Below are 26,740 nucleotides of genomic sequence, written 5' to 3'. Positions count from 1 at the left end.
GTATCCAGTGGCTCTGCAGGAAAGCGCGTGTGTGAACTTGAGCTGGGGGTCAAGATCCGCCCCACCTGTGCTTTTCCTTCCTTCCCTGCCCCACACTCGGTACTTGCCTAGCCGAACCGTCTGCTGGCACTCACCGTCTAGACTTGTGCATAAAGAGCGGTCACTTGGCTGAGGTCGTGCCTGTAGAATCGGCCCCCAGAAAGAGTTGGACATCAGGAGAAACGGGAGAAAAAACTGTTCATTGACAAGTCTACGAAAGGTCCTATTGCGCAGTCCCAAGACCCATTTTATTGCATTCATAAAAAGGTTAACGCAGTGGGTGTAACAGCAGGATCCACCGCACTCGCTGGCCAATACTGATTTGAAATGGTTTCTCCATTATTAGGACGGTGGTGAAATGTACTTCAGTGACGTCTACGCTGACTGTGAGCTTCCAGAAACCGTAAGGACACACAAGGTTTTGTGGGGTATGTGGATTTGTGCATATTCCAGAGAAAGTGGTTCCTATTGAGTATTGGTACATTTTACACACACACACAAGGACAATATTAATATTTTTTTTCTTATTGAGTAATATTAAGTGAAGGGCCAAGATCCAGAGTGTAGGGCACCACCAAGTTTGAAGAGATTTAAGAAAGTGGATGAGAGAAATCAGGAAGACAGAGGGAGTAGATGGGAGGAAAGGGGTCCATGAGTAAAATATCTTGGGACATTGGGACATCCTTGTGGTAATTAACAGAGTCCATGGGATCTGTATCTGACCGTGTACTGTGAAGATATTGGTACTGTGACAGTGTCACGGGGTGTCATTTTCACCTTCATCGCTTGGGCAGTAAACGGGCGGAGCGAGTCACCTCCTTATAGAACACGCCCGATTTTCTTTTCCAAGCAGCACAAGTGGGAATTACCCCCGTAGCGTCGACTTGCTGGTTCAAAGTTAAGAGGGAAAAAAAGTAAAAGTAAAATATAAAGCCGAGATAAAAATACTATGGCCCGAATTTTCCGATTGGAGGCTTCCTGCGTGCGGAGGCCTCCGATCTGGAAAAAAATCTACGCCCTTACCTGAGGGCTCCCGCGGTCCGGACATTTCCGCTCCTGGTCCGCGCGCGCAGAGGCCCAGGGGCGCAGGCGGTTCACAAACGTCCCTGGGATCACGTGGGCCATGGGGAACCAATCAAAGAAGGGAATCCCCCTTCACACTTTTGACAGGTCTCTCAGCTTAGACATGTCAAAAGTATGAATGGAGATCACTCAAAAAACACGCTAAAACATTAAATAATTTTATTTTTTAAATCACGTTTTTAAAATTACAGGAAACTTTGGTATGGCCAGAAACCTCGATCTAACGGCAGAAATCAGCAGCCGTTTTGTTAGGTTTTTTTTCTTTTTTTTTTCTTCTCCTAGCATTTTTTTAAACAGTCAGTCTCTGGAAAGCCTCTCTGAAGCTGTTGCTAAGCTACAGAGACGCTTCCAAGGTACGGGCCGACTGTTTACAAGCTGTTGCTAAGCAACAGTGTTTGTTGTCAGATACGGAGATGAAAACCTCCGTATCCTTCAACATTAGCGCTGGTCTGTCCGGAAGTTTTCATAGATCGGCATCACACCGGTCCCGTCGGTGCCAGATATTGCGAAGTTTCCTGTAGTTAAAATGACATTAAATTAAATATTTTAAACAAATTAAATTTTTTGAAAAAAATAATTAAAGTTTTTTACGGGGCTAAAAATAAACGTAGCTTTTTAAAAAGTCTTTAATAAAAATTATAAATGAGTGGGAAAAAAAATTACTTTTTAAATTTTAAACTCTTTTGCTGGTAAAAGCAGTCTATACGTCTGCTTTTACCAGGCATAAGATTTTTAAAGGTTTTCAGCGGGCGGAGGTTCTGTAGAAAGCGGAACTCTCCACCCGCAGAGGCCCTTCTCCAGGGCAGGCATGGGCTCTGTCAAGAGAATTCTCGACAGATCGGAAGTGCCGGGTTTTAGCGCATTTGCTTCGCATGCCTGAAACCGGCACTTTCGAGGCCCCTACGGGTGTGTACACAGTTCGTACACACCCGTAGGGATCGGAAAATACAGGCCAATGTTTAACTTAACTCACCAGGTATGTAAATGTGCCAAGGCATGCTAGGATGTGAATTTCTGACCTCGATGTGTCTCTCTGCAGAGTTGCCAATCTTGCCCGTGCTTTCAAGGAGAGGTGCTGAGCAGTTGCCAGCCACTCCTATAGAGACTGGCAGAATTGGAGGGTGAATAACTTTGCATGCTCCTGTTACCCAGGTCAAGAGCAGTTTGGCTGGAGTCCTGGGAATGAGTTGCTTGGCTGTGTAACTAAGTAACGTAACGTTACGTTATGCTCGCGCTCTGTATGTTCAAGCTCGTCTGCTAATCTCTCTTCAGGCGAGTGTCTGGGTGGAGCCCTGTGGTGGAAGGAACTCTTCAAAATCGCAAAGGAGGTGGGTTTCAGTGCACCGCGACTGACCACTGCCAACAGAATTCCCGTGAAAAATAAAGAGCTTGAGGACGTCATTGGTAAGAAATCAAAGAGACAGCAACGACCATTTGTGGTTTATATATAACGCCTTTAATGTAGAAAAATGCCCCAAGGCACTTCACGCAGCCGTGAGGAAAATGGATGCCAAGCCAAAGGAGGCGAGATTAGGAAGGGTGATCAAAAGTTTGGTCGAAGAGGTGGATGATAAGAAGGACCTTGGAGGAGGAGAGACGGTCTTAAAGGTTGAGGGGTTGGGAAATTTCGGATCATGAGACCTAAGTAGCTGAAGGCGTGGCCAGCAAAGGCGTTGCGCAGGAGGCTTGGATTTGAGGAGCCAGGAGTTCAGGCAGGGGATGAGTTTGTCGGGCTGGAGAAGATTACAGGGTTGGGGAGGAGCAAGGCCATGGATGGATTTAAAGACAAAAGACAAGAAATTTAAATTTGAGGCACTGGGGGCTGGGAGCCAATGTAAGTCAGCGAGGACAGGGATGACGGGTGAGTAGAACTTGGTTGGGGTAGGATACAGTCAATAGATTTATGGTAGACTGGGGTTTCTGGAGGCCGGAAGATGGGAGGCCGACCACGAGAGCGTTGGAGTAATGGGGTCTTGAGGTGCTGGAGGAATGTTTGAAGGTTTCAGCGACAGATGGGTTGAGATGGGGCCGAGGCGGGCAACGTTACAAATGTGGGAGTAAGCTGTCCTTGTGGTAGAGTGGATGTGGCCTCAGATACTCCTCTCAGGGTTGAACAAGATGCCAATGTTGTAAACAGGCCGGCACACCTTAAAGCTGAGGTGTTTCAGCCGTGGCTCAGTGGGCAGCACTCTCGCTTCTGAGTCAGAAGGTTGTGGGTTCAAGTCCCACTCCAGAGACTTGAGGACAAAATCTAGGCTGACACTCCAGTGCAGCGCTGAGGGAGTGCTGCACTGTCGGAGGTGCTGTCTTTTGGGTGAGACATTAAACCGAGGCCCCGTCGGCCCTCTCAGGTGGACGTAAAAGATCCCATGGCACTATTTCGAAGAAGAGCAGGGAGTTATTTCCAGTGTCCTGGGCCAATATTTATCCCTCAATCAACATCACTAAAACAGATTACCTGGACATTATCATATTGCTGTCTGTGGGAGCTTGCTGTGTGCAAATTGGCTGCTGCGTTTCCCACATTGCAACAGTGACTACACTTCCAAAAGCACTTTATTGGCTGTAAAGCGCTTTGGGACGTCCGGTGGTCGTGAAAAGCGCCGTATAAATGCAAACCTTTTTTATAAAGCATGCCTACCTGCCTAAGGTTGCAGGGCTCTATTCCCACTCCAGGACTCGAGAACATACTTGGGCCTGATACTTGAGTGCAGTAATGAGGGAGTGCTGCATGGTCAGAGGTACTGTCTTTTGGATGAGACGATAACCTGAAACTCGGGGATGAGGGATTACAGTTACGTGGATAGACTGGAGAAACTGGGGTCGTTCTCCTTGGAGCAGCGAAGGCTAAGAGGAGATTCGATAGAGGTGTTTAAAATCATGAAGGGTTTAGATAGAGTAAATAAAGAGAAACTGTTTCCAATGGCTGAAGGGTCGATAAACAGATGGCACAGATTTAAGGTGACTGGCAAAAGAACCAGAGACGATATGAGGAAAAAACATTTTTTACAAACGAGTGGTTAGGATTTGGAATGCGCTGCCTGATAGGGCGGTGGATACAGATTCAATAGTAGCCTTCAAAAGGGAATTGGATAAATACTTGAAGGAGAAAAAATTGCAGGGATATGGGGAAAGAGCGGGGGAGTGGGACTGACTGGATTGCTCTTCGAAAGAGCCGGCGCAGACTCGATGGGCCGAATGGCCTCCTGTGCTGTAGGATTCTGTGATTCTATCTGCCTATTCCAGTGGGTTCAGATGGTGGTTGAAGATACTATTCAAAGAAATGCAGCAAGTTATTCTGGTGCTTGGGTAAACATTTGCCCACTCAACCAAAACCACCAAAAATAATGGCTAGCTGGCCGTTCACCTGTTGTGATTTGTAGGAACTTGCCTGAAGAATAGTCACTGTTCTTCAAAGTAATTCCTTGTATGAGAAGCATTTTAAGACAGGGAATGTGATGAGGTAGCTCCCCTTGCTTTACAGAGGCTGCTCGGATGAGAGAGCGAGAGCACCTTTTTCAAACCAATTAAAAATAAAGTCTGAACGGCTCTAGGTTCAATTACTGCTTTGTGCTCAGTTAGCTGTTCTCAGCTGGCGCGGCGCACCGCCCCCCCCCCCCCCCCCCCCCGACGCCCCATTCCAAATTTCTCCCCGTAATGTCACCCCTCCTTTCCTCCCTCACTCACTGCACCGAGCGATGACTCATCCTCAGTGATTTCAATCTCCCATCTCAACTCACCTTGCTCCCTCTCTTTAAATTTGACATGCCCTCGCCTCTGCCGCCATAGCAACGCTAGGCGCTGGGGAGGAACAGGTGTCAATGGTGGCCAGTGTTATTTGAATAGCATAACAGTCTGTATCCAGGTTTGTGCTATTGTATGTGATCTGTTGTTTCTGACAGATAATTGGAGAGCTGTGCAAACTGACGTGAGGGAGAGTGGAAAGTCCCATCAATCTTTCTTCATTTAATACAGCGAAATTTTGTATTATTATTTGGTAACCAGCCAAAGCTTATGGAGTTGTTTGAGGATTCATTTTGCTGTTGTGGGCTTTTGGGCACAGAATGCTTCAAGATTAATCTGCTGCACTAGGACACAGCCAAAATAAATATATTTTGCCGCTTGGAGTTGAACCTTGAACGTGGAACACACTGGCCATATCAGCAATAAAGCGAAAAATGAACCAGCTCTTCCTTTGCGAAGACCTTGAAGATCTAACATAAAAATCAGCTTGTTTTAAAGATAATTCTTGGGATGAGTGACCGAGAGCTGAGGGAGTAGGAGGGAAGTTAGGAATAGCCACCCAAGATCGCTAGCATTAGATGAGACTTGTTTTGTCTTCTGTTTTGTATCGCAGATTTTTGTGATGTACATACGAGTATTGTGGTTTCCTGAACAGAAAGACTTGCATTTATATAGACTTTGTGTCTGTCTTCACGGAAGAAGACGCAAAAAAAACTTCCCGGAAATAGTAGAGAACCAAAGGTCTAGCGAGAATGAGGAACTGAAAGAACTGAGTATTAGTGAAAAAGCAGTACTGGAGAAATTAATGGGACTGAAAGCCGATAAATCCCCTGGACCTGATGGCCTACATCCTCGGGTTTTGAAAGAGGTGACTAAAGAGATAGTGGATGCATTGGTTGTGATTTTCCAAAATTCCATAGATTCTAGAATGGTTCCTGAGGATTGGAAGGTAGCAAATGTAACTCCACTATTTAAGAAAGGAGGGAGAGAGAAAACGGGGAACTACAGACCAGTTAGCCTGACATCAGCAGTAGGGAAAATGCTAGAATTTATTATTAAGGACGTGGTAACAGGGCACTTAGAAAATAATAATAGGATTGGGCAGAGTCAACACGGATTTATGAAAGGGAAATCATGTTTGACAAATCTGATAAGGGGGAACCAGTGGATGTGATGTATTTAGATTTTCAGAAGGCATTCGATAAGGTGCCACACAAGAGGTTATTAAACAAACTTAGGGCTCATGGGATTGGGGGCAATATACCAGCATGGATTGAGGATTGGTTAACAGACAGAAAACAGAGAGTAGGAATAAACAGGTCATTTCCGGGTTGGCAGGCTGTAACTAGTGGGGTACCGCAAGGATCAGTGCTTGGGCCTCAACTATTCACAATCTACATCAATGATTTGGATGAGGGGACCAAATGTAATATATCCAAGTTTGCTGATGATACAAAGCTAGGTGAGAATGTAAGTTGTGAGGAGGATGCAAAGAGGCTTCAAGGGGATATAGACAGGCTAGGTGAGTGGGCAAGAACATGGCAAATGGAATATAATGTGGAGAAATGGGAAGTTATCCACTTTGGTAGGAAAAATAGAAAAGCAGAGTATTTTTTAAATGGTGAGAGATTGGGAAATGTTGGTGTTCAGAGGGACCTGGGTGTCCTTGTACACGAATCACTGAAAGTTAACATGCAGGTACAGCAAGCAATTAGGAAAGCAAATGGTATGTTGGCCTTTATTACAAGAGGATTTGAGTATAAGAGTAAAGACGTCTTACTGTAATAATATAGGGCCCTGGTGAGACCACACCTGGAGTATTGTGTACAGTTTTGGTCTCCTTACCTAAGGAAGGATATACTTGCCATAGAGGGAGTGCAATGAAGGTTCACCAGACTGGTTCCTGGGATGGGGGGATTGTCCTATGAGGAGAGATTGAGTAGACTAGGCCTATTTTCCCTAGAGTTTAGAAGAATGAGAGGTGATCTCATTGAGACATACTTACAGGGCTTGGCAGGGTAGATGCTGGGAAGATGTTTCCCCTGGCTGGGGAGTCTAGAACCAGGGGTCACAGTCTCAGAATAAGAGGTCGGCCATTTAGGACTGAGATGAGGAGAAATTTCTTCACTCAGAGGGTGGTGAATCTTTGGAATTCTCTACCCCAGAAGGCTGTGGATGCTCAGTCGTTGAGTATATTCAAGAGAGAGAGCGATAGATTTTTGAATATTAAGGGAATCAAGGGATATGGGGATAGTGCAGGAGAGTGGAGATGAGGTCGAAGATCAGCCATGATCTTTTTGAATGGCGGAGCAGGCTCGAGGGGCCGAATGGCCAACTCCTGCTCCTATTTCTTATGTTCTTATATAGCGCCTTTCATGACTTCAGGCTATCCCAAAGTGCTTTACAGCCAATTAATTACTTTTTAAATGTAGTCTCTGTTGCAGGGGAGTTCTCCCCGGTGTCCTGGGCCAATATTTATCCCTCAATCAACATAACAAAACAGATTATCTGGTCATTATCACATTGCTGTTTGTGGGAGCTTGCTGTGTGTAACTTGGCTGCCGTGTTTCCTACATTACAACAGTGACTACACTCCAAAAGTACTTCATTGGCTGTAAAGCGCTTTGGGACGTCCGGTGGTCGTGAAAGATGCTATATAAATGCAAGTCTTTCTTCCTTTTTAAAGTAGGGAAACGCGGCAGCCAATTTGCGCACAGCAAGGCCCCACAAACAGCAATGTGATAATGACCAGATAATCTATTTTTAGTGATGTTGGTTGAGGGATAACTATTGGCCAAGACACGGTGGAGAACTCCCCTGCTCCTCTTAAAAATAGTTCCATGGGATCTTTTACGCCCACCTGAGAGAGCAGACGGGGCCTCGGTTTAACTTCTCATCCGAAAGACAGCACCGCCGACAGTGCAGCACTCCCGCCGCACTGCACTGGAGTGTCAGCCTAGATTTTCTGCTCAAGTCTCTGGAGTGGGACTTGAACCCATGACCTTCTGACTCAGAGGCGAGAGTGTTACCGCTGAGTCAAGGGTAACAACTGAGTCCTAAGGGTCCTCTCACGTTGTCTGTCTTGTTCCTGCTAGGCCTGGACCAAGAAGAGAGTTGTGCACAAACCTGGATACAGCCACTGGCAGAGCTCTGGTTTCTTTTATTCATGCACGGGATGTGGGCGTCGCTGGCAAGACCAGCATTTATTGCCCATCCCTAGTTGTTATTGAGAAGGTGGTGGTGAACCACCATCTTGAACCGCTGCAGTCCGTGTGGTGAAGGTACTCCCACAGTGCTGTTAGGGAGGGAGTTCCAGGATTTTGACCCAGTGACGATGAAGGAACGGCCATATATGTCCAAATCAGGATGGTGTGTGACTTGGAGGGGAACTTGGAGGTGGTGGTGTTCCCTGCTCCTGCTGCCCTTGTCCTTCTAGGTGGTAGAGGTCGCTGGTTTGGGAGGTGCTGTTGAAGAAGCTTTGGTGTATTGCTGCAGTGCATCTTGTAGATGGTACACACTGCAGCCACAGTACGCCGGTGGTGGACGGGGTGCCAATCAAGCGGGCTGCTTTGTCCTGGATGGTGTTGAGCTTCTTGAGTGTTGTTGGAGCTGCACTCATCCAGGCAAGTGGAGAGTATTCCATCACACTCCTGACTTGTGCCTTGTAGATGGTGGAAAGGCTTTGGGGAGTCAGAAGGTGAGACACTTGCTGCAGAATACCCAGCCTCTGACCTGCTCTTGTAGCCACAGTATTTATGTGGCTGGTCCAGCTAAGTTTCTGGTCAATGGTGACCCCCAGGATGTTGATGGTGGGGGATTCGGCGATGGTAATGCCGTTGAATGTCAAGGGGAGGTGGTTAGACGCTCGCTTGTTGGAGATAGTCAGTGCCTGGCACTTGCATGACGTGAATGTTACCTGCCACTTATCAGCCCAAGCCTGAACGTCGTCCAGCTCTTGCTGAATACCGGCATGGACTGCTTCATTATCTGAGGAGTTGTGAATGGCACTGAACACTGTGCAGTCATCAGCGAACATCCCCATTTCTGACATGATGGAGGGAAGGTCATTGATGAAGCAGCAGAAGATGGTTGGGCCTAGGACACTGCCCTGAGGAACTCCTGCAGTGATGTCCTGGGGTTGTGATGATTGACCTCCAACCACTACAACCATCTTCCTTTTGTGCTCGGTATGACTCCAGCCAACAATTCAAAAACTTAAACGTTTAGAAAGTGGGGAGGGTAGATTTCCTGCTCTTGAAGCATTTGAATTGAGGTTTGGTGTGTTTACAGGTGCTCACAGGATCAAACAGTTTTAGCAATGTAGCAGCATTCACACAAGAGCAATGAGATGGATGGACCAGTTAATTATTTTTTTGACGGCATTGGTTGAGGGAAGAATTTTGGTCAAGAATAGCACCTTGTGGGGTTTTAAAGGAATTGGCCTTTGTATAATGCCTTGCATGTCCTCGGGACACCCGAACGCACTCCGCGGGCTTTGAAGCGGGGTCACTATTGGTTTGCAGACGAATGCAGCAGCAATCGGATAAATGGCCGGTTCGTCTGCTTTGCTGGTGTTGGTTGGGGAGACAAATGTTGGCCCAGGCACTAGGAAAACTCCACAACGCTTTTTTTGAATAGTGCTATGGAATCGAGCAGCTCGGAAGCGATCGGATTCCTAAGCTAACAACAGAAAACGCTGGAAAAACTCAGCAGGCCAGGAGAGAGAAACGGATTTAACGTTTCAGGTCGAAACCCTTCTTCAGAACTGAGAGAAAAAAGGCAGGACATGAAACAGATTAAAAGGCCAGTTTGGGGGCTGGGAAATGGGGGAGGGGGATGAAAGAACAAAGGGGAAGGTCTGGGAGGTGAGACATTAAGAGATATTCAAGGCGAGATGAGATGGTAATAGGACAGGTAAAGAGACAAAGGATGGCTCTAGATGAAGTGTGAAATGCGCTGGCAGAGTGAGAGACAGCTGCCGTGTGGGAGAGAGAAAAGGAAAAGGCACAAACCAAAGGTGTGGATAAAAAATAGCGGGTTTCTAAGCTTTCAGTTTTCATGCTTATCTCAGTGGAGAGCACAGGCTGGTGTAATAGATGGGCGATTTTGTTCAGAAGTGGAAATTTCTCTGCTTTTTTATGTTTCAGAATTTTTGTTTTATCATCTGAAAAGTTAGCCCACACCTTGAGTCAGTTAATCAACTTGTTCTTTTCTGAGTGACGATTGTGTTACACGTGGTGCTTGTTTAGTTCAGACTAATGAGGAGCGTGATATCCACGTGCTAGCTCCCTTATTCCAGACACGTTGCACGTAGAATCACAAATGTGGTTCTAACCTGTCCGGCTTCATTTAGCGCTTTTCAAAATCAAAGCTGTTCGCGCTCGAGGAAATTTCATGGTCCTGGACTTCTGTCCTCTAGTTGTCTTTAGGAGGAATGCAAGAGACGTCCGGGGATAATTCTTAATTATTCTCTTCCTCCACCCCACTCTTCATTGGAGCAGCATCTACCTCGCATTCAACATCTTTCAAGGCATGTCTGAGATTATTCAGCCTGCCACGCCATCTTCTCGTGTGCTAGTGCTTCTTCTCTCTCTGCTGAAAGGCATTTTTTGTTAGAAAAAAAAGTTTGCCATTGAATGTTGGTACTAAACTCATTTGAACAGCAACAACTTGCATCTACATAGCGCCTTTAACATAGTAAAACATCCCAAGGCGCTTCACAGGAGCGATTATCAAACAAAATTTGACACCCAGCCACATAAGGAGATACTAGGACAGGTGACCAAAAGCTTGGTCAAAGAGGTAGGTTTTAAGGAGCGTCTTAAAGGAGGAGAGAGAGGTAGAGAGGCGGAGAGGTTTAGGGAGGAAATTCCAGAGCTTAGGGCCTCGGCAGCTAAAGGCACGGCTGCCAATGGCGGCGCGATTAAAATCGGGGATGAGCAGGAGACCAAAATTGGAGGAGTGCAGAGATCTTGGGGCGGGGGGCAGGCATAGTGGGGTTGGAGGAGGTTGCAGAGATATGGAGGGATTTGACAACAAGGATGAGAATTTTAAAATGGAGACGTTGCCGGACAGGGGGCCAATGTAGGTCAGCGAGCACAGGGGGGTTTTTCACCTCCCAAGTATTTATCTTCCTTTTGTAAGTTATTATTGAATCTGCTTCCACCACCCTTTCAGGCAGTGCATCCCAGATCATCATTACTCGCTGCTAAAAGATATCTCCTCATCTCCCTTCTGGTTCTTTTGCCAATTACTCTAAATCTGTGTCCTCTGGTTACTGGCCCAGCTACTGCTGGGAACAGTTTCTCCTTATTTACTCTATCAAAACCCTTCATGATTTTAAACACCTCTATTTTTATTTCTGCGAGATGTGATAAGGCGTTACATATAAATGCGAGTCATCTTTTAAGATTCATCTCTTCTGATCCCTTTGCCTGGAACACTCGATAGTTTCTCTGTGCTGTTGTACACACCCGGCTTCCTCTGTAGAGGGAACAAGCAGTGTTGGATTTGAAGTGCACAGATCGAAGCCCGAATTATTTAAGCACAACGTACCTTGGAAGCCTCCTATAAGTGAGCTGGAGAGTAAAATGGGACAACTGCATATTTTAATCTGCTCAGTTTGTTTTCTTTTTCTTTGCCTGCCACCATCTTTCTCCAAGTTATGACCTTGGAACGGGCTGCCTGAAAGTGCGGTGGAAGCAGATTCAGTAGTGACCTTGAGTATTGTGTGCAGTTTTGGTCGCCTTATCTGAGGAAGGACGTGCTTGCCATGGAGGGAGCGCAGCGAAGATTCACCAGACTGATGCAGGAAACTCTCGATTTACCGGCACCCAAACAACCGGAAATCTCAGTTAACCGGCAAAATTCAGGAGTAGGTTCAGTTAAGTTTTTCTTCATATTAGTGGCCGTTTCTTGATTCTTGGCTGTGTAATCGGGGGTTCCTGCACTTGTTGCTAAGCAACAGGGACGCTTGGTCTGCGGCCGGGGTTCTTGCAGCTGTTGCTAAGCAACAGGGAAGCCTGGATTTGTTGCTGTGTACGGAGCTCTCGTACCTTTTAACTATAACTCTCTGTAATCTGGACTTTTTGATAAACCGGCACCACGGCGGTCCCGTCGGTGCCGGATAAAAAAGGAGTTTCCTGTACCTGGGATGGCAAGAATGACGTATGAGGAGAGATTGGGTCGAGTGGGACTAATTGGACAGCTCTTTCAAAGAGGCACAGTGGGCCTAATGGCCTCCCTCTGTGCTGTAAGATTCTGTGAATCTCAGAGCAGAAATACTAACCGTTAAATGTGGTGTTAATCCCTCGAGGGTGGGGGCTGGAGGGTATTTCTGTGCTTAAATCCAATATATAAATATATATGTATATAAAATATATATATATATGCGTATTGTTTGACTTTGAAGGTGGTTGCAATCCCAAAGTCAGAGGCTCATTTAAGGCTGCAATAATTGCTGAGTTTGAACTGCTTGCTGGGTTGACTCCTGAAAAGAAAGCTCAGCGCTGTGACCTTTAGTTAGTCAGCTTTGAGAGCAGAGGGGGAATTGAAGTTGTGTTGTCTGTCCCATCTCTTACTTAAGCACTGCCCGCCCGGACTGGAGTGTGTTGAGGATTCTGCAGTGAAAGAAATATAACACAAAAACGTAAGAAATAGGAGCAGGAGTAGGCCACTGGGCCCCTCGAGCCTGCTCCGCCATTCAATAAGATCACGGCTGATCATCGACCTGAACTCCACTTTCCCGCACTATCCCTGTATCCCTAGAGTCCAACAATCTATCGAACTCAGCCTTGAATGTACTCAACGACTGAGCATCCACAGCCTATAACTACTGAATAAACACTAGGGCCTAGAAATTCAGTTGGGCCCCATTTGGGGTGCCAAGCTCGCCTGGGCGCCGGAATTACCGCTGCGAGCGGAGCCACTTGCGCCATCCCGATATTCAGTTTCAGCGCCCCAAACGGAAGCGGGCCGCCACTCGAGGCTCCCCGCGTCCCGCTTGGGGCGCTGAAACTGATTATCGCCGCGCTAAGGGCCACAGCGCCACACGCTGCGGCACGGCACGCTGCGGTACTGCAGGCCTTCCTCCCACTGTTAAGGGGGAGGTGCCTGCAACAGCGCGAGCCCCGCTCGCGAGTGCCGGCAAATGAGCCCAGCACCAAGGAGAAGTGCCGGGCTCTCGGGAAACAGCCGGCAATGCCGCGCGGGGGCGGGGGTGGTTTAGGAGGCCGGGGACGGAGGTGCTGGCAGGCGGCCGCCGAAAAAGCAGCCGCCCCGCACCGCCACCTTAATTTGCGCCACTACCGCCACAGGTAGGCCCTGTGAACCGGTCGCGATTTGCGACCGGCGTTAAAGAGGCGGGCGTGACCAAATATGGTGATTGGGGCGGGAGCGGGACGCTGCGCACACCGATGACGTCATCGGTGGCGGCACAGCGCTACAGGCTAACGCCGCCATTAGCGCCCCGCTAAATATCGCGGGAGGTGTGGCCAGTGGCGCTAAAGCCACTGAGTGCCCTCTTTGGGCGCTAACTGGTGGCGCAGCCCACTGAATTTCTAGGCCTAGGCATATACAGTGATAGGATATGGTGTCTCTCTGTGTAATTCCCCCACATGGGGGGAGATTCTGATTTAGTTGAAGCGGTACCTCTGCCCCAGCCCCCTGGTCAGAGGAAGAGAGAATAAATTGAAAGGAGAAATGCCTCCTGAGCGACTGGCTCTAAGGGACTGCAGAAGCCGTTAATGGGTCAGCTCAGTGAAAGCAGATTCATCCCGTATAATGGAACTGCTGCTGACTGTCCCGCTACCACGGCTCCCCAACTAGAGCCCCCCCCCCCCCGCCACCGCAACCTACCGGGGTTTAAGTCGGTGAGATTCTGCTGATATGAGGAGTGCCAAAAAAATCACACAGACTTCAGTTACGTGGCGAGACGAGAGAAATTGGGACTGCTGCCCTTAGAGCAGAGAGGTTACGGGGAAATGTGATAGAGTTTTTTTTTTAGATCATTGATGTGATGTGGGCGTCTCTGGCAAGGCCAGGGTTTATTGCCCACCCCCAGTTGCCCTTAAGAAGGTGGTGGTGAGCCGCCGCCTTGAACCGCTGCAGTCCGTGTGGTGATGGTTCTCCCACAGTGCTGTTTGGGAGGGAGTTCCAGTATTTTGATCCAGCGACGTTGAAGGATCGGCAATATACTTCCAAGTCAGGATGGTGTGTGACATGGAGGGGAACTTACAGCCGGTGGTGTTCCCATGCGTCTGCTGCCCTTGTTCTTCTAGGTGGTAGAGGTCGGGGGTTTGGGAGATGCTGCCGAAGAAGCCTCGACGAGTTGTTGCAGTGCATCTTGTAGATGGTACACACTGCAGCCACAGTACGCGATTGCTGGAGGGAGTGACTGTTTGAGGTGGTGGACGGGGGGCCAATCAAGTGGGCTGCTTTGTCCTGGATGGTGTCGAGCTTCTTAAGTATTGTTGGAGCTGCACTCATCCAGGCAAGTGGAGATTATTCCATCACACTCCTGACTTGTAGATGTGGAAAGGCTTTGGGGAGTCAGGAGGTGAGACACTCGCCACAGAATACCCAGCCTCTGATCTGCTCTTGTTGCCACAGTATTTATGTGGCTGGTCAAGTTAAGTTTCTGGTCAATGGTGACCCCCCCACCCCCGGATGTTGATAGTGGGGAATTTGATAATGGCAATGCCGTTGAATGTCAAGGGGCGATGGTTAGACACTTTCTCTTGTTTGAGATGATCATTACCTGGCACTTTTGTGGTGCGAATGTTACTTGCCACTTATTAGGCCAAGCCTAGATGTTATCCAGGTCCTGCTGCATGCAGGCACGGACTGCTTCATTATCTGAGGAGTTGTGAATGGCACTGAACACTGCAGTCATCAGCGAACATCCCCATTTCTGTCCTTATGATGGAGGGAAGGTCATTGATGAAGCAGCTGAAGATGGTTGGGCCTAGGACACTGTCCTGGGGCTGTGATGATTGGCCTCCAACCACCACAACCATCTTCCTTTGTGCTAGGTATGACTCCAGCCTGTGGAGCATTTTCCCCCCGATCCCCATTGACTTCAATTTTGCTAAGGCTCCTTGGTCCCACACTCGGTCAAATACTGCCTTGATGTCAAGGGCAGTCACTCTCACCTCGCCTCTGGAATTCAGCTCTTTTGTCCATGTTTGTAATGAGGTCGGGAGCCGAGTTTTCCTGGCGGAACCCAAACTGAGTGTCGGTGAGTAAGTGCCACTTGATAGCACTGCCGACGACACCTTCCATCAATTTGCTGATGATTGAGAGTAGACTGATGGGGCGGTAATTAGCTGGATTGGATTTGTCCTGTTTTATTGTGGACAGGACATACCTGGGCAGTTTTCCACATTGTCAGATAGATACCAGTATTGTAGCTGTACTGGAACAGCTTGGCTAGAGGTGTGGCTTGTTCTGGAGCACACGTCTTCAGCACGATAGCCAGGATGTTGTTGGGGCCCACAGCCTTTGCTGTATCCAGTGCGCTCAGCTGTTTCTTGATATCACGTGGAGTGAATCGAATTGGCTGACGACTGGTTTCTGTGATGGTGGGGACCTCCGGAGGAGGTTGATATGGATCATCCACTCGGCACTTCTGGCTGAAGATGGTTACAGACGCTTCAGCCTTGTCTTTTGCGCTCACGTGCTGGGCTCCGCCATCATTGAGGATGGGGATATTCATGGAGCCTCCTCCTCCTGTTAATTGTTTAATGGTCCACCACCATTCACGACTGGATGTGGCAGGACTGCAGAGCTTTGATCTGATCCGTTGGTTGTGGGATTGCTTAGCCCTGTCTATAGCATGCTGCTTTTGTTGAGAGGGAAACAGAGTTAACGTTTCAGGTCGATGAACTGGAAAACGTTAACTCTGTTTCTCTCTCCACAGGCGCTGCCTGACCTGCTGAGTATTTCCAGCATTTTCAGTTTGTATTTCAGATTTCCACCATCCGCATTATCTTGCTTTTGTATGCTACTTCTGTTGTTTAGCGTGTATGTAGTCCTGTGTTGTAGCTTCACCCTTGGCACCTCATTTTCAGGTACGCTCCTGGCATGCTCTTCTACACTCCTCATTGGACCAGGGTTGGTCCCCTGACTTGATGGTAATGTTAGAGTGAGGGATATGGGGAAAGAGCAGGGGAGCGGGACTAATTGGAGAGCTCTTTCAAAGAGCCGGCACAGGCACGATGGACCGAGTGGCCTCTTGTGCTGTATCATTCTATGATTCTATGACAATGTTATGAAGACCTGGCTTTGTTCGTACGTTGGTAGTTCAGCCAAGTCTCGCATCTAACTTCTGTCTATCTCCGCCACCTCCTTAACCCACCAACCTGTCAGTATTTGCACGCCATTAAAATTTATATAAAAGTAGATTGGCAGCAAATTTTTTGATTTAAATTTCAGTGTTGAGTTGAGGTGAATGATGTAATTTTTGTTACAGACCGTTTTAATTATTCTCCGTTTCTCAGGTGACAGCAAGTTTGTCTCTGCCACGTACCGACTGTATAAAATCCCCGCCAACTCTCGGAAAGAAAAATGCCGCGTTATTTACAACGGCTCAATCACAGGCTGTAAAGAAAAGCTGGAGTTTGACGTCAACTACACGTTTAACGTAAGTGTCATATTTCAAATCCTGATCCACAACTAAAAACGGTTTTAACGTTTTTTTTTGTCTCAAAATACTCCTGTGCAGCGTCTTGGATCATTTTACTACGTTAAAGGCGCTATATAAATACTTGTTGTTGTTGTTGTTCAGGCTTCAGAGATCTCAAAACCAATAAATCCCCAGCAACATAAAATTAGATAGAATCTACAGCCCAGAAACAGGCCATTCGACCCAACTGGCCTGTGCTGGTGTTTACGCTCCACCCGAGTTTCCTCCCATTACATCTCCCTCATCGAGTTTAGAAGAATGAGAGGGGATCTCATTGAAACGTATAAAATTCTGACAGGACTGGACAGACTAGATGCAGGAAGGATGTTCCCGATGGTCGGGGAGTCCAGAACCAGGGGTCACAGTCTAAGGATAAGGGGTAAGCCATTTAGGACAGAGATGAGGAGGAATTTCTTCACCCAGAGAGTGGTGAACCTGTGGAATTCTCTACCACACAAGGCAGTTGAGGCCAATTCATTAAATATATTCAAGAAGGAGTTGGATATATTTCTTAAGGCTAAAGGGATATGGGGAGAAAGCAAGGACCGGGTACTGAATTTAGATGATCAGCCATGATCTCATTGAATGGCGGAGCAGGCTCGAGGGGCCGAATGGCCTACTCCTGCTCCTATCTTCTATGTTTCAGCCTTTCAGCCTATCTTTCTATTCCCTTTGCTCTCATGTACTCGTCTAGTTTCCTTTTGAAAGCATTAAGCTGTGGTAGCGAGTTCCACGTTCTGTATAGGTGTCCGCCTTGGCTTGGTGGTAGCACTTGCGTACCTGTTGCTGATTGCCACTCTTCGGATCAATCTGAATTGAATTGAATTTATTTTTTTTATTGCTCTTTATTCCGTTGGTCAGGCAGGGGAGGCGGTAGACGTGGATGAAGAGACGGCAGCAATTCTCAAGAGCTCGCGATTTGCAAATGAATTCACCATTCAGGCAGTTGGCAAAACGGCTCCCAGCTCCGGAGAATGTCCACCCACAATATCAAAGGTAAAAGCAGTATGAAACTTAAAACGGGTTGGTTTGGCTTTTTGAAAGCCTGTGGAAGTTGTAGGAGGAAGGGATGACTGAGCAAGGGTTCCGCAGTTTTGAAGTCCTGACAGAGAGAGTGGTGGCGTGATGAATTTTACATAGAATTTACATAGAATGTACAGCACAGAAACCAGCGGAGATGTAACACCTGCCCTTCTACCTCCCCCCTTCCCACTGTCCAAGGCCCCAAACACCCCTTCCAGGTGAAACAGCGATTTACTTGTTGTACTTGCAATCTAGTATACTGTATTCGCTGCTCACGATGCGGTCTCCTCTACATTGGGGAGACCAAACGCAGATTGGGTGACCGCTTTGCGGAACACCTCCGTTCAGTCCGTAAGGGTGACCCCGAGCTTCCGGTCGCCTGTCATTTTAATTCACCGCTCCATTCCCACTCGGACCTCACCGTCCTTGGCCTCTTGCATTGTTCCACGGAAGCTCAACGTAAACTCGAGGAACAGCACCTCATCTTCCGATTAGGCACTCTGCAGCCTTCCGGACTCAATATCGAGTTCAACAATTTCAGATCATAACCTCGGCCCCTATTACACCTTTGTTTTGGCCAACCCCCCCCCCCCCACTTTTTTTTTCTCTCTCCCACATGGCAGCTGTCTCCCATTCTACCAGCGCATTTCACACCTAATCTAGAGCCGTCTTTTGTCTCCACTAGTCCTATCACCATCTCGTCTCATTTTGAATACCTCTTAATGTCTCTTCTCTTTTGTTCTCTCCCAGCCTGGCCTCTTAATCTATTTCATTTCCTGTGCCTCTTTAGTCTTGACAAAGGGTTTTGACCCGAAACGTTGACTCTATTTCTCTCTCCACGGATGTTGCCTGGCCTGCTGAGTTTTTCAAGCATTTTCTGTTGTTATTACAGAAACCGGCCATTCGGCCCAACAGGTCCATGCCGGTGTTTCTGCTCCACACGAGCCTCCTCCCACCCCACTTCACCTCACCCTATCAGCATATCCTTCTATTCCTTTCTCCCTCATGTACTTATCTCGCTACCCCTTAAATGCATCTCTGCTGTTCGCCTCAACCACTCCCTGTGATTTGCCAGTGGGAAATGTAGGACAACTGAATTGAAGCCTGGGAGAAACAAGGGAGGAAGGGGCAGCGGGTTAGTGACCATAGCAGCATCCGTTAAATAGAGAGAAGAAAGCTCACAACAGAGAGAGACGGAGAGAGGCGCCTCTCAAGCCCGCGACCTCTACCGCCTAGCAGGACATGGGGTAGCAGGTGCATGGGAACACCGCCACCGCCAAGTTCCCCTCCAAGCCACACACCATCCTGACGTGGAAATATATCGGCCGTTCCTTCATCGTCGCTGGGTCAAAATCCTGGAACTCCCTCCCTAACAGCACTGTGGGAGCACCTTCACCACACGGACTGCAGCGGTTCAAGAAGGCGGCTCACCACCACCTTCTCGAGGGCTGGGCAATAAATGCTTGGCTACATTCTGTGAATGAATTTTTTTTTTTAATTGGAGGTTAGAGGTGTAAGAAGGGTCATCTATCAGATGGCAGTTTTCTTTCTTGGAGAACACAACTCCAAGTGAGAATGGAAAAAATTGGAAAGAAACAATCTTTCCAAAATGAACAAAATCTGAGTGTGTGTTAAAGGGAATGCAGGGAGTTTTTCTCCTCTGGACTCATTATTAGATAGTTCCATTTTTTTTTTCTGGCACAAAAATAACTTTAACCCGTCAGAAGTAGTCTGTATCTTTGGCGGATTTTCTGGGAAAATTAATTGAAAGTTAAAACATTTACTGAGATAATTTACAATGGCAATTTTTAGTTAAGTCCACCTCATAAGGATTTAGAAAAGGCACCGATTGACCAGCAAGGGAAAGTCTAGAAGCGGTGGAATTGGTGACGGGAATGTAAAATGAATACCGAAACTTTGTGTTTCTACATATGCCTATTTATAAAAAAAGACAATGAAAGGACTTCCAGAACCACAAGGCCGAGATAGTAGGACTCGCAGATGTTTATTGGCACAAGTGTATTTTGTTGCAGACCTACTCCCGTTATTGATTTTGTGATGCACTGTGCAAACTATAGACAGACACAATTTTCACTCGAGACTAAACATGATATATTATTCCAGATAGTTATGATTAAATATACATTAAGGACTCTACCTCGTACTGAGCTTTTTGATCTTGTTAACTGTTGAACAGCTACGGTCACTGAGCAGTCTTATTATTTATTTGGAATGGAACAGCACTGATAAATGGTGAAAGCAGGCCGATTCCCAGTCCCAGAATACCCTGAGCATGCTCCAGTACCTCACTAATGTGGCCATTCTGTCTATCAGTGAGCTCCTTGACAATCTGGGGGGGTGGGGGAGGGGAGAGCGGGGGGGGGGTGGGGGAGGGGAGAGTGTGGGGGAGAGAGCGGGGGGGAGGGGGTGGGGAGAGCAGGGTGGGGGGGAGAGCGGGGGGGTGGGGGTGGGGAGAGCGGGGTGTTGGGGAGGAGTGAGGGGGAGAGCGGGGGGAGGGGAGAGCGGGGTGTTGGGGAGGGGGAGAGCGGGGGGGTGGGGGAGGGGAGAGCGGGGTATTGGGGAGGAGTGGGGGGGGAGAGCGGGGGGTGGGGAGAGCGGGGAGGGGAGAGCGGAGGGTTGGGGGGGGCGGAGAGGGGGGAGGGGGAGTTCTATAACTGAGCTCGCTCTTGTCCTCACTCCACGTGTATTATTGTTCTGAGCCTGGCTGAAGCTTCCTGTTTTCAAACCTGACTGACATCACAGCCTTTTGTGGAACTCACTGACCGTTTTTTCCAGTTCTGACGAAGGGTCACCAACCTGAAACATTAACTCTGTTTCTCTCTCCACAGATGCTGCCTGACCTGCTGAGTATTTCCAGCATTTTCTGTTTTTATTTCAGATCTCCAGCATCCCGCGGTATTTTGATCTTGTGATCTGAAGGTTGTGTTTGGTGCCACTGGCCAGTTTGAAAAGCTTTCTCCTGTACGTCAAATTCCAGAGAACCTAGTGGCCTGGTGCCAGTTTTTAAAAGTTGTGCGGCGGGGAGGTTATTGTGGTCAACACAGTTTGAAAACTTTGCTTAGTTTACGCAAAGCAGGCAGGCAGTGCCATTTAGCGTTTTACCTTTATTCCCCAAGGCGTGTTGTCTAGCGATTGATGTTTTTAATGGTGGTGCTTTCTGATTGTAATTTGAATGATCGAGAACCTTTAGAAGTCAGATATTTTTCATTGCTCAGAGTTTTGTGACTTTCAGTGAGCTGTTTGGCACTTCCGATGTCAGGGCAGACACTGGTCTAGAATCAAGTACAGGATATTTTTGGAACTTCTCAGGATCTTCTAACTCTTTCCAATTTGCTGTCATGGTTTTTATTTTTAGTCACTGAAACTCCTCCCCCTTTGTTCTATCCACGCTTCCTTCCCCTTTGTTCTATCCACTCTTCCTTCCCCTTTGTTCTATCCACCCTTCCTTCCCCTTTGTTCTATCCATCCTTCCTTCCCCTTTGTTCTATCCATCCTTCCTTCCCCTTTGTTCTATCCACCCTTCCTTCCCCTTTGTTCTATCCATCCTTCCTTCCCCTTTGTTCTATCCATCCTTTCTTCCCCTTTGTTCTATCCACCCTTCCTTCCCCTTTGTTCTATCCATCCTTCCTTCCCCTTTGTTCTATCCACCCTTCCTTCCCCTTTGTTCTATCCATCCTTCCTTCCCCTTTGTTCTATCCATCCTTCCTTCCCCTTTGTTCTATCCACCCTTCCTTCCCCTTTGTTCTATCCATCCTTCCTTCCCCTTTGTTCTATCCATCCTTTCTTCCCCTTTGTTCTATCCACCCTTCCTTCCCCTTTGTTCTATCCATCCTTCCTTCCCCTTTGTTCTATCCACCCTTCCTTCCCCTTTGTTCTATCCATCCTTCCTTCCCTTTGTTCTATCCATCGTCCTTCCCTTTGTTCTATCCATCCTTCCTTCCCCTTTGTTCTATCCACCCTTCCTTCCCCTTTGTTCTATCCACTCTTCACCTCCCCCCCACCTTTCCCAGGCTCTATACTTGCATTTATTGCCTGTCCCCAGTTGCCCTGAGAAGGTGGTGAGGGGTTTGATACAACTGAGTGGTTTGCTAGGCCACTTCATAGGGCAGTTAAGAGTCAACCACAATGGGGAGGAATTTCTTCTCTCAGAGGGTCGTAAATCTGTGGAATTCTCTGCCCCAGAGAGCTGTGGAGGCTGGGTCATTGAATATATTTAAGGTGGAGATAGACAGATTATTGAACAATAAGGGAGTGATGGGTTATGGGGAGAGGGCAGGGAAATGGAGCTGAGCCCAAGATCAGATCAGCCATGATCTCATTAAACGGCGGAGCAGGCTCGAGGGGCCAAATGGCCTACTCCTGCTCCTATTTCTTATGTTCTTATGCTGTGGGACTGGAGTCAGACCGAGTAAAGTTTCCTTCCCTAGAGGATATTAGCTTTTACAGCTATATGGTCACTTTTAATGATACCGTTTTTTTAAATTTCAAATTCAAATTTTATTTCAAATTCTCGTTGTCGTGGTGAGATTTGAACTAGCTTTCTCTATTATTAGTTCAGTCTTTGAGTATATTTAAGACAGAGATCGATAGATTTTTGAATATTAAGGGAATCAAGGGATATGGGGATAGTGCAGGAAAGTGGAGATGAGGTAGAAGATCAGCCATGATCTTATTGAATGGCTCGAGGGGCTGAATGTCCTACTCCTGCTCTTATTCATTATGTTCCTATTGGTTGAAAGTTTTAATTGAAAGTTTATTGTAATCTCAAGAAGCGGTGGGGTTACGTGGTGAACATTGTGTTCTGATGAAAATCACCAGGAACCTTGTACTTAGCCGTCCTCAATACAGTTCATCAAAGACCACCCAACACACTGCCTATTACGGTGCTGGTGCATTATCAATTCTCCGCTCTCTCTGTCCTTGTCAGATGTTTATGACGGATGGAGGAATTCTGTGCCGGCAAAAACTGAGATTTCCCATTGAATGGTTAACTGATGTTGAAGTGTGGCTGTATTATTTGTGAATGACGGTTTTACAGGAATCACAATACTTTATACAGTGTAATGTTCAGGATATTCCCTCCCCCCCACCCATCCAAATGTCTTCCTTCTCCTCCTGAAGACACTCGCTCATACCGGGGTGAGCTTCCATGGGTGGGTGTTAGTAACCCACCACCCTCGTCCAAATGGCCAGTCTTCACTGATGAGCCTGCACATTGAGTATCGGCAGGCTGTTCAATATATGCGCGCACACTTTTTCCATTAGGAATCACTTGTCGATGATGAGAAGCCTGGCTAATAATATAAGAACATAAGAATTAGGCGCAGGAGTTGGCCATTCGGCCCCTCGAGCCTGCTCCGCCATTCAATAAGATCATGGCTGATTTTCAGCCTCAACTCCACTTTCCCGCCCGATTCCCATATCCCTTGATTCCCCAGGACTCCAAAAACCTATCGATCTCAGCCTTGACGATTCAGCATCCACAGCCCCCTGGGACAGAGAATTCCAAAGATTCACAACCCTCTGAGTGAAGAAATTCCTCCTCATCTCAGTCTTAAATGGCCGACCCCTTATCCTGAGACTATGCCCCCTGGTTCTAGACTTTCCAGCCAGGGGGAACAACCTCTCAGCATCTAATGGCGACTGTCGGGATAATCAACAATTGGGGGAACATCACAAGTAAGCCCAGTCCTGGCCCTCACCTACTGACTAGACATGGTTTTGTTTGTTTTTTTACTTCCTCTTTCACCGAGGGTACTGGAGCCAATTGGAGCTCTCAGCACAGACATGACTGACCAAATATGGGACCGCTCTGGTCTGTATTGCTCAGAGTCTTACATAGAAAATGTTGAGGATCTTTGAGGTTGAATTAAAGTTCCAGCCACCGTCCATGTACCAAATATTGATTCTCCCCTCAGCCAAAATGAGTATGGATAAGAAAGAAAGACTTGCATTTATATAGCGCCTTTCACAACCAAAGTGCTTTACAGCCAATGAAGTACTTTTGAAGTGTAGTCGCTGTTGTAATATAGGAAACGCAGCAGCCAATTTGCGCACAGCAAGCTCCCACAAACAATGTGATAATGACCAGATAATCTGTTCTGGTGATGCTGTTTCAGGGATAAATATTGGCCAGGACACTGGGGAGGACTTCCCTAATCTTCTTCGAAATTGTGCCATGGGTTCTTTTATGTCCACCTGAGAGAGCAGATGGGGGGGCCTTGGTTTAACATCTCATCCGAAAGACGGCACCTCCGACAGTGCAGCACTCCCTCAGCACTGCACTGGGAGTGTCGGCCTAGATTTTGGGGTTCAAGTCTCTGGAGTGGGATTTGAACCCACAACCTTCTGCCTCCGAGGCAAGAGAGTGCTGCCCACCGAGCCACAGCTGATAAAGAACTAAAGGCTCTCTCTTTAAAATACTTTCTTCTCACTATTTGTTATGTAGTTCTCTTAGTTTTTGGAGCAGAGGTTTGTTTTCAGACTGTGTGGTTCGTACACTGGCATCACTCAGCAAGATGGTTTGCTGGCACTGATACAGAATTAAAGTTTGATAGATTGTTAGATTTGTTTTCCCTAATTCATGACCATTAGCGTTAGGAATGTGCAGAAAAAGTTTTTTTTTGTAATAATGTGATAACATATAATGGTAACTTTTTTGTAATTTCCACTTGTACTAATTACAAGTGCCAGCTTGCCTCTGTTCAGTAGCACTCCCGCTCCCGGGTCAGAGCCCCACTCCAGGACTTGAGCGCCCGATCTCGGCCGACACTGTAACGGTGCTAAAAGGGGTGCTGCATTGTTGGAGGTGCCGCTTTTTGAATTAAGGACCAGTCTGTCTATTCAGACGGATGTAAAAGATCCCGTAGTCGCTGAATCACCACTGACCTGGCCAACACCTCAAAAAAAAAAAAAAAAAGGACGTTGAACTGATCATGGATCCCATTTGTTGTTTGTGAATCTCACCCTGTGACCTTTGGCTAAATAACAAGAACGACTCGCATTTATGTAACACGTAGTAAAATCACCCCAAAGCGATTCATAGAAGCGTAATCAGATTAAAAGAAGAGAAGTAATTGACTGAGTGTGACATCCCAAGAGACATGATGAGGTGCGATATACATGGGATGTGGGCGTCACTGGCAAGGCCAGCATTTATTGCCCATAGAGTCATAGGGCAGGATTTTCATTGGGCCATGGAGGCGGGATTGGAGGCGTGTGGGGGGTTAAAATCCCGAAATCAGGGGTCCCGACCCCAACCCGCCTCCATGCCAGTTTCAAAGGAGGCGGGTACCCACCCCGCACTGGGACACGCCTCCCCGAGGCGGGAAGGGGATTAGTGCCAATTAACTGCCTGTTAACGGGCGCAACAAGGTCAATCAAGTCAAAATCGCGTGGGTTGGCTAGAACTCGATGGAGGTGGGACTACAACCCCGAAAGTTGTAGTCCCGCCTTCTACCCGACTCCTCAATGAAAATCCAGCCCAAAGAGTCGTACTGCACAGAAAGAGGCCCTTCGGCCCATCGTGTCCGCGCCGGCCATCAAGCCCTGTCTATTCTAATCCCATTTTCCAGCACTTGGTCCGTAGCCTTGTATGCTATGGCATTTCAAGTGCTCATCTAAATGCTTCTTGAATGTTGTGAGGGTTCCTGCCTCTACCACCATTTCAGGCAATGAGTTCCAGGTTCCAACCACCCTCTGGGTGAAAAAGTTTTTCCTCAAATCCCCTCTAAACCTCCTGCCCCTTACCTTGAAACTATGCCCCCTGGTTATTGACCCCTCAACTAAGGCGAAAAGTTCCTTTCCATCTACCCTATCTATGCCCCTCATAATTTTGTACACCTCAATCAGGTCCCCCCTCAGCCTTGTCTGCTCTAAGGAAAACAACCCCAGCCTGTCCAGTCTGTCTTCATAGCTGAAGCGCTCCAGCCCAGGTAACATCCTGGTGAATCTCCTCTGCACCCTCTCCAATGCAATCACATCCTTCCTATAGTGAGGCGACCAGAACTGCACACAGTATCCCATCTCTGATTCCCCTTGAGCCAACCACATTGCTGTGGGTCTGGAGTCTGGACCGCGGATTTCCTTCCCTAAAGGACATTAGTGAACCAGATGGGGTTTTCCGGTAGTTTCACAGTCACCATTACTGACGCTAGCTTTTTATTCCAGATTTATTTAATTAACTGAATTTAAATTGCCCAGCTGCCTGTGGTGGGATTCGAACTCGGGTCTCCGGACCATTAGTGCAGGCCTCTGGATTACTAGCCCAGTGACATAACCACTGTGCTACCACAGCCAGGTTTCATCTCGCGTGTTGAGCGGTCCTGGTGCTGGAAGCTGCTGTATTGGGCGGTAGAAGGAGGCGCCATCTTGTTACCGAGGTCTTAATGGCTTTTTTTCTCTTTTTTGGATTGGCCCCTTTCTTTAGGACACTCTCATTGATCCTTTCAAGCTGATTGAAGGAGCCGAGGCCGGAGGGACCCCAACCTGTGCCAAGACCTGCTCTGTGCAAAGCAAAGGATGCTGCTGAGCCAGCTTCCACTTGTTGAAGAAAGGAATTCTGCTTGGGTTAATAATCAGCAAGCCCAATGTCAAGAAATGATTGGGGGCGAGAGCGAGGAATTGGCTCTTCCTCTTTGGCCTGAGCTGTGCCAGAAATGAACGTTGAATCTACCCGTCTCTGGGTCCAGTTGGCTGCCCGCTAACACCATGATCTGCTCTGAAGACCTCTTCACCATAAGCCGTGTTTTCCCGCCACTTGAGGAACCGTGGTTGTGTCTTTGGCTTTTCCAAGTTTTGGCCTCGCGTTTTGCCTACGTTTTGGTGCTCTTCCTGAAACTGTTTGGATATCTGCCCCTGTACACCCGCACCTCCCAATATCTGACTTGTGTTCAATTAAAGTCTCTCTGCTCCGAGCGTCTTAGTTTAAAACCTCAAAGCAGCATTTGATTACACGCGGAATCCAGGTTGAATGGGTAAAGGATTGAAAGTGTCAGCCATGGCTCAGTGGGCAGCACACTCGTCTGAGTCAGAAGGTTGTGGGTTCAAGTCCCGCTCCAGGGACTCGAGCACAGAAATCTAGGCTGGCACTCTAGTGCAGTGCTGAGGGAGTGCTGCACTGTCCAAGGTGCCGTCTTTTGGAGGAGA

General features: G+C 47.6%; 1 protein-coding gene across 2 annotated transcripts in view; it reads left to right on the top strand.

Annotated features, from left to right (window-relative positions):
* Positions 1–26,509, top strand: part of borcs7 (BLOC-1 related complex subunit 7) — an 81,887-nt gene extending 55,378 nt beyond the window's left edge. For both annotated transcript variants that reach the window (XM_085994288.1, XM_085994286.1), the window contains 5 exons: positions 386–467; positions 2,395–2,526; positions 16,365–16,507; positions 17,411–17,545; positions 26,022–26,509. In XM_085994288.1, the coding sequence (XP_085850414.1) occupies positions 386–467; positions 2,395–2,526; positions 16,365–16,507; positions 17,411–17,545; positions 26,022–26,123 (594 nt within the window). In that variant the 3' untranslated portion in view covers positions 26,124–26,509. The remainder of the gene's footprint in view (positions 1–385; positions 468–2,394; positions 2,527–16,364; positions 16,508–17,410; positions 17,546–26,021) is intronic.
* The last annotated feature ends 231 nt before the right edge of the window (positions 26,510–26,740 follow it).

The sequence above is a fragment of the Somniosus microcephalus genome, chromosome 8 (assembly GCF_052327205.1).
Source record: "Somniosus microcephalus isolate GS21.2 chromosome 8, FLI_Smic_1.0, whole genome shotgun sequence".
Taxonomy (NCBI): Eukaryota; Metazoa; Chordata; class Chondrichthyes; order Squaliformes; family Somniosidae; genus Somniosus; species Somniosus microcephalus.
Note: the sequence above shows the minus strand (reverse complement) of the source record. Positions and strands in the feature narration are given on the sequence as shown.